At 36.3% G+C, this 12,052-nt stretch overlaps 1 protein-coding gene across 2 annotated transcripts in view; it reads left to right on the plus strand.

Moving 5' to 3' along the window:
- The window catches only part of HisT (Histamine transporter), a 52,024-nt gene extending 40,221 nt beyond the window's left edge, over positions 1-11,803 (plus strand). For both annotated transcript variants that reach the window (XM_053756288.2, XM_053756306.2), the window contains 5 exons: positions 4,820-4,961; positions 6,845-7,044; positions 8,162-8,376; positions 10,413-10,518; positions 11,373-11,803. In XM_053756288.2, coding sequence (XP_053612263.1) covers positions 4,820-4,961; positions 6,845-7,044; positions 8,162-8,376; positions 10,413-10,518; positions 11,373-11,537 — 828 coding nt within the window. In that variant the 3' untranslated portion in view covers positions 11,538-11,803. The remainder of the gene's footprint in view (positions 1-4,819; positions 4,962-6,844; positions 7,045-8,161; positions 8,377-10,412; positions 10,519-11,372) is intronic.
- The last annotated feature ends 249 nt before the right edge of the window (positions 11,804-12,052 follow it).

Consider the following 12,052-nt stretch of genomic DNA (forward strand, 5'->3'; position numbering starts at 1 on the left):
GTATTCCAATTACCAAGGATTCCAATCTCTTAACAAATTGCCTCATTTAACGTTTTACCTTTCCAATAAAGAAGACTGGAGTTTTCCCGCCACTATAATTTAATAAACGTTGCTGAACGGAGATAGGAATATCTTCGGGTGTCATTCCGAAGCTTAGGAGGTAGTTACGTCGGCCGCCGGACCCGCAACGAGAGATTTTCCATACAATTACAGTAAATTGGCTTCAGGAACCAGCTCCTCGCCGTCGGAATATGATAGTTAATGCAACGCCAGAAAGTTTGCTTTCGTATGGTTCTGGTTCGAGAATGAAGTTTTTGCACTGTAATAAGTACAACATATTACATATTCTTCCGGTCAGTTCGGCGACAAGTGTCATAAATATTAAAATACGATAATATTTACTTGGAAGTAACGTGGCTTGACTATGCTTCTGCTGGCTGGAGATAGGGGAATTGCCGACAAATTATGATCCCCAATATTTTCCCTTCTTTTCCGTAATTTTTGACGACCTCGGTGGCGCAGTGGTAAAGTGCTTGCCTCTGAACCGAGAGGTCCCGGGTTCGATCCCCGGTCGGGTCATGATGGAAAATTATCTTTTTCTGATTGACGCGAGTCTTGGATGTTTATCTATATATGTATATATTATAAAATATAGTATCGTTGAGTTAGTATCCCATAACACAAGTCTAGATCTTTGGGGCTAGCTCAATCAGTGTAATTTGTCCTAATATATTTATTTATTTATTATTTATTTATTCCATTGGATGTCTCATTTTTCTTATACTCTTTCTACTAGTACTTTATAACACATGAATCAGTGGAAAATGTTTTATAATTATATTCGATATTATTTATACGCGTTTAATATTTATTTACATTACTCATTTTCTTTTACACGTGCTCATGTTTTTAACATAAACATTATGTATAAACATTGTTGCTATAACATGGTAATATGGTTGTAAATAGCATTACTCATTTCGTACATAGCTACTTTATCGTTACATAGTTCTTCTATCTTTATATAGATTTTCTTACATTGTAATTATTATTATATAGTGATTTTGCAATTTAAGATCACCGTGTGCAATGCAATCAAGTAAAGAGCATTTATCTTGTAGCATTCGTATTGATTGTATTAGAAGTAACAAAGTAAATTTATATGTATATAAAACGGGGGGAACTGGTCAGCTCGATCTTTTATTAAAAGTTTTTTTTTATTGTGAAAAAATTATACATAAATTTATATTTAAAAAATGGTAAGCCCTTCTGGCATAATAGGGACCAACAGTGTTTGAATTAGTTTCTTTCGGCATTTCTTCTCAGCAGTGGTCGTTCCGAACGTTGTAGCTTTGGTAAACATCATGTATGACGTGAAAAAGTGCCTGTGAAGGCCTAATTTCTAAATAAATGTTTTGATTTTGATTTAAACTTTTCTTTGGTTAAAAAGTTTGAATGTGAGTATGTAAGGTTTTTAATCAATCTCGTAAATTTTATTAGGCAGATTTCGATGAAATTTCGTACACGGGCATAATCAATCCTGGAATTGCACATACATTTTATCCTGAATTACTTTGACCCTGGGTCTCGTGGCGTTACAGTCCCGAATTCCACCGGGAAAATCCATGCAAAGATAAATAAATACTCGTAAAACAAATCCAGGTTGATGCTTAATGGAAATATAACCGGAAATCTTCAAATCACATGAGTTGTAATATAATTTGTGCGACACACATGCGATTGCCACACTGGAAACTATTATCCAATTCGTCGGGAGGGTCTACTTCTCTATTACTGTGATTGAGATGTAAAAACAACCCACACGTACAGTCTGCCACAGAGAAATCTGACCGCCCCGCGATTTGAACACCTTCTCTTACGAGGTCACTACGTCACTTCTTTGTTTCTAGGCCACCTATTCGTAGATATATGGTTACCTAATACATTGTTGAAGCGGTGGTGGTGTAATGGATAAGACGCCCGCCTGTGGATCGAAAGGTCCAAGGTTCGAATCCCACACGTACCATATACACTGACTCATGTATAGTAAGTTTTCATCGACCACCACTTGCTTCCGGTGAAGGAAAACATCGTGAGGAAACCTGCACACTTGTTGATTCTTATTAACTTGTGTGTGAAATGGAGAAGGCAATGGCAAACCACTCCATTAATAATGCCAAGAAAGTTATTGTGTGTGTTCCATTCCACGTAATAACCACGACCCTCAGCCATGAGGAATACGACTATGAAGAAGTACATTGTTACTGTAATGTTGCTGTATAATTGGGAATAATACAATAGGATTGGTTACAAAGAAAACTGACCTTACATGGGATGAGTCCGAAGTTATACATATCAACTTTCCTAAAAAAAAAATTTGTTTAAGAAAGTTGACGTTAATTTTGACTTGTAAGCCTGTATTTCAGTAGGAAGAGCGTGGATTATACGTATCGTTTCAGGACATTCAGTCAACCAATTAGCCGAACCATCCCTCGACAAATATACAAAAAAATATTTATCCTCCTTTTATCATGAGGATCTAAGATATCGGCTGTTTTCCCACGTGACAATATCTGTCCAATAATATACTGAAAAAAAAAACCGGAATGCCGGAATTACTGCATGTAATATTTACATGGAGTCAGTTCCAAAATGTTCGGTGATGGAATTTCTGTTTATAATCTTATTCAGTTTATTGCTCTCCATCTGGGCCAAGCTATAGTACCTAATATAAAGGGCCAGGTGTGTGAAGTCATATACATATACTATATAGTATAAAACAATGTCGCTTCCCGCTGTCTGTCCCTATGTAGTATGCGTAGATTTTAAAACTATAAGCAACGGAATTTGATGCGGATTTTTTAAATAGATAGAGTGATTAAAGATAGGTGTATAATTTACAACCGGAGCGAAGTCGGGACGGGTCGCTAGTATACATATAAACAGGATAATCTAAAGAGAATATCAACACCGGAAGCGTCTCGTATAAGACAAACCAGACACGTGACACCGAGGCAAAATTACGTGTGCACATATTAATTATATGTGAGATAAACAAAGAAACTGTAAGCCTGGATGTCCACATATGGGGCTCTATTCATTTATATGTAAACTTAAAATAGTGTCTTTGAATTCTAGATTACGGGGTCAGTAAATTGTAGGAATAGGTATGGATGATAAAATATTATAGGCAAAATTTATATTACAAATATTTTGCAAAATTTATTCCGCACTAGATACCCTAAAATCTCACATTTATAGTAATTTTTCAGAAGGTTGCCTGGAAGAAACTTCTCACAGCGATAACGCCGCTTTTTGCTCAAAAAATTATATTTTCAAGTTTGTAACTGCGTATTTTATTACGTGGTATTGCATTAACCACGTATATGAACACTATCTTTTAACGAAACTTATTTTGGGTAGCCATTATTGAATATAAAAACAGCCGCCATTTTTGGTACGTTTCTGTTTGTTGAGTGATTTTAACGCAAAAAAACCGTATTTACTTGAAAATGACATCGTACAAAAATATCTACTTTGGTCACGTTTCGCCACGACTTGTGACAAGGAAGCGAGCATATACATATTGCCACGATTTTTTATCTGGATTTGATATTGTAATGGATTCTACTAAGTATATTTTGATAAGTATTTTTTGTTAAAAATGTGTTTTATAATGTAATTTTGCATCGTTTTTAAAGTTCCATTACGTCTGGTATGTATATAAATGTGTAAATAAGACTTATAAGATCACTTCTGATCACTTTGTTGTCCGTCTGTTTACATTAAATTCTCGGTTCCAAAAGTTTATGGTTCATTATAGTTGTGAAAAATCAAACTTGTAGAACTTCATAATTCAACGCAATCAAAAGATGTGATCATTTTTGTATTGTATTCAATAAATAATTAGCTCGTCCTGGCTTCGCTCGGTTAAAAAAATATACATTATAAGTATACCTCAAACATTCCTCAGGAATCGCGACAGACAGACGAGGCAGAGGATTTGTTTTATAATATGTAAATAATAACTGAAAAAGATACTTCTTTACATTTCAAATAATGGTTATTGTGGTCGGTTGTAACTATAATAATATGTATATGTACAGTCAGATACCCTTCATTACCTCTAATGCGGGACGGTAATAGCGATCAATTTGCCACGAACGGATGTGATGTTGACTGTACCTATATGGACGGTGTGGACGTGAATTTCAACAAGCGTGAGAGCTCATAAATTTGTTTAACGACCTTTTGTCCGCAATGATAGCAGGATGCCGAGATTAATATACGAGTGACACAAACAAAACGTGGCGGAAATTTGCTGAAAAATACATGAAAATAGACTAGATTTGTCAAGCTTCCATGCAGGTTGACTTTTTAATCACTGGAGTCTTACACACATGCTCAGTCCATGATACTTTGCCAACTTCTCCTATGAGAGTAACCCCAAAATCGGTACATTTAGCACAAATATCTTTAACTCAGTTTGGCGTAAAAAAAATATCCTGTCACCATGTAAATTGTTAAGTGCGGTGTTAGTTAAATTATATGTAACAATTGTCTGTCAATTTGTTACACTAATAATAATGAGTTTTTACTTTGTAATACTAATAAATAGGAGTCTGTTTGTTAGCAATTGGATACGACATTGAAGGAAGCGTGTTACGAAGACATAAGTCTAGTAAGATTCTAGAGTCTAAGTAAGATTCTGTATGACAAGACTTATGTCTACACATAAGTCTTGTCATACAGAATCGAATCTGAATTAATAGCGTAATCTAAATTAATAGACTTTTTTATATAAATACTCTTTCATCAGCTCGGGGTGGCCATCGGCTTCTTCCTGCCGCCGATCCTAGTGCGAGCCCAGGGGACTGTGGAGGAGATCGGCGCAGACTTCCAGCTCATGTTCTACCTGGTTGCCGGCTTTACCTCCGTGCTGTTCGTACTCATCCTACTCTGTAAGTTTAATTTTTAACTATCGTCCCATAATAAATTTTCCAAAATATTCGGCTGGACTGGTACTTATTCATGTTTATTTTAAAAAATTTGGGCCCTGCAGTCTTCTTCCCTTGAAATATATATATAAGATAGATAGATAAATTATTTATTTGTTCTGCTGTGACACACAATTTACATAATAATAATAAAAAAACTAACTAAACATATAAAAAAAATTACATGCATTTGTGTGGCACAGTGCAGAAATAGGCTACAGCTCAGCTAAACGCTACCCACTGGGAGTAGCAGCTGATTTTCAGCTGGCGCCCTGAGTGTGCTCGGACAAAATTTGAAATATTATAATTTTATACAAACATGATTTAAAGAAAAGGTAAAAATAATCAAAACTACTAAAATGTAAAAAGAAAAGAAATTTATTGAAAAATATATTAATTTCGGTCGTAAGGTCACTATAAAAATTGCGCTGATATAAGTATATTTTGTCTTACCTTTTTGAAGCAAAACCGTTTGAAAGGAAGTACCTAACCACCTAATCGAATTATATTCTAATTCTTCCATGGATGATAGTCTCAAGAGCAGTCGGCGATACATCTTCATCAGCTAATGTTTTTGATTACAAGTTACCGTAATACTCACGTCAATCTTTACATTCAACACGCTAACAATAGGTGTTCAACAATGAGCGTAAAGCGTTGAGTGTTTGTGACACAAACACTCACAAACACTCAACGCTTTACGCTCATTCATTGTTAACTCCCTTTCTATTAGGTATGTGATGTGGGGATTTAAAACAGGCTACCATATCTTATAGAAGCGGTGGTGGTGTAATGGTTAAGACGCCCGCCTGTGGATCGAAAGGTCCCAGGTTGGAATCCTACTCGTACCACATGAGTTTATATACAAATCGGACTCATGTACTTATAGTAGTTTTCATCGACCACCACTTGCTTCCGGTGAAGGAAAACATCGTGAGGAAACCTGCACACTGGTTGATTATTATTAACTTGTGTGTGAAATGGAGAAGGCAATGGCAAACCACTCCATTAATAATGCCAAGAAAGTTGTTGTGTTTGTTTCATTTCACATAATGACCACGACCCTCAGCCACGAGGAATATTACTGTGAAGAAGACCATATCTTTGTAGCTAGGTTACTGCCAACTATGTTAAACTATGTTTGTCGAAGATTACAAATAAGTTACCTACATGAGTACATGGTATTTGTACTCACTGCAGCCGAGCCCATTGATATAGGAGAGGTTATAATTTTGTCATTTTCTACATCGATTTCTTTGGATATCGACTCACACAAATTGTGCAGTGTTTAAAAAAATACCCTGGAAACATTTGTTAACCGCAATAACGTTTTTAAAGTCTGACCAGCGAAAAGCAAAGACTGCAATAAGTCTCCATCCACCCATTAGAAAGACCAGCGCCCCAGCTGTAAACACATTAAAATGGCTGATAAATTATTAACGATTTAACCGTGATTGTGAAACAAATGGTTATCCAAATTTTCCAGAGAACTTAAAAGTTGTTAAGTACTTTTAGATGGCGTGTGGTTTCAGATAGATCAACTTTATGTTTGTAGATTTGAACTTACTATAGTTTTTAACATTATTGTATACCAGCTAAAATGTTTTACAGTGCAACGTTATTAATCGACCAGCGAAAATACGCGACGTTCCGACTTTTGCGACTTAATTTATAAATTTACACTTCCGCGGTAAAGATGTTATAGTGGAATAGACATGCTTTTACAGACCAGTGAGGACCTCTTCATCATCTTCGTATGCTCTTAACAGAGCAGCAGGCAGGCATGGGGACGCGTAGCACTGTAGCACTCCATTTGAGATTATACGAATAGATTTTCTTATCTCCAGTCTTCAAGAAAGCCCCGCCGTCGCCGCCGTCAGCCGCCGCCGACCTCGGCTCAAGCCTGGACTCCAACTTCCTCCAGTCCATCAAGAAGCTACTGACCAACAGGAACTATGTACTGCTCCTCATCTCGTACGGGCTCAACGTTGGAGTCTTCTACGCTATATCCACGCTGCTCAACCAGATTATCCTCAACAACTATCCTGTAAGTAATATAGAAATAAGTATATTTACGGAAATTTATGTAGGCACATAATTGAATCATGTGACATGTAATACAGCACGAGCCACGACGCCGATTCTCAGTGATACCTACCAAACAAAGACCCAACCATAAATTGTATGTAAATATTGGTCGTCAAGAAATTTCTCATGAACATCCGCTGTTTTATACCTCTTGAAGCTAAAGTTGATAATTTGAAAAGGAATAAAATTATACCTACATGATTTCTTTAAACATGTGTAAGTTTATACCTTTCTGTACAACACAACTGTACATTATACAACATTTATAGTTTATAGAGAATAGAAAACAACAGATCTATGGATAGTATGGTTAATTATTATGAAAACAAACTTTAGTCAATTTCCAATAACATATGACCTACGTCTTATTGTTAGATGTTAATGGTATAAAGCTTACATTACATAGTAACACGTACAATACATCAACAACACATCAAACTATACAGAACCAATGCAAATAGTCCGGCTTCGCACGGGTAAAACCATAATAAATTATAGTATATAAAAACCTCTCGCATCACTCTATTAATATCCGTAGATCTATAAGCATACATAGGGACAGACAGAGAGCGGGAAAATACTTTGTTTTATCTGTTACTAGCGGCCCGTCCCGGCTTAAAACATAATAAACTAAACCCTAAACCTTCCTCAGGAATCATTCTATCTATTGGTGAAAACGGCATGAAAATCCGTGCAGTAGTTTTTGAGTTTATCGCGAACAGATAGACAGACGCAAATTCAAATTCAAATCATTTATTCAGAAATTAGACCTTCACAGGCACTTTTTCTCGTCAATTTTTATATTTATAGTTATTTCTCACAAGCTAAAAACTACTGGCATTTCGGAACGACCACTGCTGAGAAGAAATGCCGAAAGAAACTCATTTGAACAGTGTTGGTCCCTATCATGCCAGATCGGCTTACCATTATTGTTTCTTACAATGTTTTTTTTTTATCTAATAATATATAAAAGTACATAATGTACAGGTAGTCAAAAGGTACGCGGCAGAGGATTTCGTTTTATATTAAGTAAGGATATTTATTGTTATATTATCTGTTATATTTATCGTCTCCAGGGCGCAAACGCAGACGCAGGTCGTATCGGATTAGTGATCGTGGTGGCCGGCATGGTGGGTTCTGTGGTCAGTGGGATGGTGCTCGATAAGACCCACCGCTTCAAGGAGACAACCCTGGCAGTCTATGCCGCCTCTGTGATCGGTATGGTTATCTTTACCTTCACTCTGGACTGTGGCATCATTGGGGTCGTTTACCTTAGCAGTATTATACTTGGGTAAGTTTTATTTCCTCCCCATATTTATTATTATTGGTTTGACACCCAATACTTTAAATCCTATCCTACTGATATTACCTATAAATGCGAAAGTTTGTGAGGATGTGTGTATTAATTCTATGTATGTTTGTTACTCTTTCACGCAAAATCTACTGGATCGATTGCTATGAAATTTGGTACACGGATAGAATATAAGCTAGAATAACACATAGGATACTTTTTATCCCCGCTCCGGGGCGGGTCGCTAGTAAACAATAAATATGGACCAATCACACAGATTGAGTTGGCCCAAAGTAAGTTCAAGACTTGTGTAATGGGTTACTAACTCGAAACGATACTATATTTTATGACACCATATAGATAGAGTAAATATTTTTGGGGCCTCGTTTCCCATTACCCTAATAATCTTTATTTATTTATATTATAAGGTGTGCATTTCATAAGGTGCGAAAAAGCAGGTTACAGCCATTACAAAACAAAGCATTATAACTAAGAACTGGGTTGTAGTCCAAAACTCAGAAAGTTTATAAACTTTCTGAGTTTATAATCTATAGATTAGAAACATAAACAAAGAAAATACAATGTTAAGAAGCAACAGATATTTATAACAAATGAACATCAAGAATACAAAACCTACATTTGACGACCTCGGTGGTGCAGTGGTAAGGTTCTTGCCACTGAACCGAGAGGTCCCGGGTTCGATCCCCGGTCGGGTCATTATAAAGTCTACACAATATATTAGTAATAGTACTGGGGTATTATTTAATCTGTGGTAATAGAGAGATTTAGGAACTGCGAGCTTTGACACAGATAAATAAATAAATAAATATGTGTTATGGTATACAAACTCAACGATACTATATTTTACATCCAATACATATATAAATAAACATCCAAGACCCGGGCCAATCAGAAAAAGATCATTTTCCATCATGACCCGACCGGGGATCGAACCAGGGACCACTCGGTTCACTGGCAAGAACTTTACCACTGCGCCACCGAGGTCGTCAATATATAGTTAATACTTCCAATAGCTTTAGGTTATTATTATTTTCTGATACCTAGCTACCTTCGATTGACGTACGTTAGATTTTCGCTCTTACACCAATTATGTAACAAAATAATGATGTAAAATTGTTTATATGAAGGACTTTTTTAATTCTAAGAGAATATTAATAAAAATTCCATCCAATGATCCGACAATTAGCCTTAGATTAGTAAAACCTTCAATAGTATTCTAAATTCCGTGGTGTTGGTTTATCCATCGACAAACAAATGCTATTTATACGAGTTATATAACCACATTGTAAATACGTAGTAACATCGTCAAGTCACGTCATAAAAAAATAAAATGCGGATAGGTAGGTACATAAACTCAGTTACATTCTAATTAAATGGAAAGGTATATAACAGGATAATTTAATGTCAGAATGTCACTAATACCTAATTAATCAATTTTATTAAGTTTCATTATCTGTTTGTGTGTGTCTCACCAATCAATGTACTATTAAAAGGTTACCTACTCAAGACCGTGTAATTATTACAATGGATCGGATCAATCTATTTATATTATAAGTGCGAAAGTTTGTGAGTACATATGTACAGCCTCACAAGCTTTCGCCTACATATATGTACTATGCGTGGATGTGTGTAGGTATGTTTGTTTCTCTTTCACGCGATTTAGGTACTATTTTTTAATTTTCATTAAAGTAAGTAGGTACAATAAGTATTTACTCTATCTAAATCGACTTGTTGGTAGTGAAATGGCTAATTCACCATTTAGCTTACCCGTAGGTAAGCTTCGGCTGAAGGAGTGAAACGTCCAAATAATAGAAAGTGAGAGACTTGACCGGTCATCCCAAGGAGGGTTAACCATATCTGGGGTATTATGTAATCTGTGTTCATATTGACATACCTAAGGCAGGAAGATTCTAAAATCACAGCCGAATCTAGACAATCCGACTCGAGAATATTGACACCTCATTTCAGTTTGATAATTTAACAGAACATCATCAACTCCTGTTTGTGTTTTGCAGCTTCTTCATGACAGGCTACCTGCCGGTCGGCTTCGAGTTCGCTTCCGAGGTGACCTTCCCCGAGCCTGAGGGCACTACGTCTGGCATCCTCAATGCTTGTGTACAGGTGAGCCGATGATAACGCTTTTATAACAGAGGGTTTACCGCGAAACATACGTACTTAGTAAGTTAACGTTTACATGCTGTCTGGTTTCCCATATCGTGTAAAAAAGAGATCGTGTGATACGCAAATACATGCTACGTGTTTAATGTTTCATGGTAGCCCCCCCCAGGCTTAATTAATACCGATTAGAATAAAACAGAAACATACAGAAAATAGTTTATCCATATAAAATTGTACAATGTTTTCTGAACATGATTATTTAAGAGTCCCACAGCCCACTGCTGGACAAATGAAGGTTAGGAAGGTCCTTGGCCTCACAAATACTAGTGTATAACTACATACATCACTACTACCTCGTAGCAGATTTTGCATGGTCGTCTAAGATGAAGTAAATAAATGTTACTAGGTAAACATTTTTCCTATGATGGATGTGTGGTGTGACGAGAAATGTCAGAAAACTGAAAGAGCTATCAATCAAACACTGATTTGCAAGATTTCCTACCTACAACTTTATAAATAAATTGAAAAATAATATTAAAGGTAGATAGGGATACCTACATTTACAGTGCCTACAATATGTATGTAGTATCTGTATAAAAATATGAAGAATATAATATCTTCACAATTAGTATGTACTTAACATAGATATCTCTCTCTCATCTGAGCGTTTTCTCGGTTGTTTCCGACGACCGTTGGGCGTTGGAGCCCAGGAGCCGCTTTCCTACTTTTGCATAGTGCGTTTCTTTCTTCGCACAACCGTGCGAAGTACTTTCTAGAGGATTATTTAAATGGCGACTGTAATCTAAATATAAAAAGGACTGGTACATTTAATATATTTTTAATATTGATATCTCCAGATATTCGGAATGACGCTCACTCTCAGCTACGAGCAAATGCTGGCTAAGCTCGGCGACCGCTGGTCAAACGTCATTCTGTGCGCCATCTTGGCCGTGGGCACCGTCATCACGGCGCTCATCAAGTCGGACCTGCGCAGGCAAGCAGCGTCGGAATACAAAGGATAAACGTCACAGCGTAGATCTAGATTGTCTCAGGATGATATGTTTTGAGGTTATACGTGGAAGGAAATACGATGATTGAATATTCTAGGAGATTTATCCCAACATATTTTTTTGTGTTATCCTGAAGATCTGTTATGATTTGGAGTGGAGAAATCTATACGAATAGTTTTTGACATCGCCAGTGCAAGATTCTGTATATTTCTATACCAAACGACAATCGGCAATAATCGTCTACAGACGATGGCTGAATAGGCTTAGATCCCTTTGTCTTGCAATATGGATAAACTAAACAAAAAAAAAGTCTATTGACGGTGTCGGTTAATTTGAATGCTGTGTCTATGATAAAGTCACGATATGTTATACAAAATGCCCCAAATATGAGTAATCTATAAATTAAATTACAGAATTAATATAATAGCACTTAGAGAATGTTTTATCTTTTGGAAGATAAATGTATAAAATTACCTACTCCGCTAGCTCAGCGACCCACTCCCACTTAGGTAGGTTGTATCTACTTT

This window comes from Plodia interpunctella, chromosome 2 (assembly GCF_027563975.2).
Source record: "Plodia interpunctella isolate USDA-ARS_2022_Savannah chromosome 2, ilPloInte3.2, whole genome shotgun sequence".
Taxonomy (NCBI): domain Eukaryota; kingdom Metazoa; phylum Arthropoda; class Insecta; order Lepidoptera; family Pyralidae; genus Plodia; species Plodia interpunctella.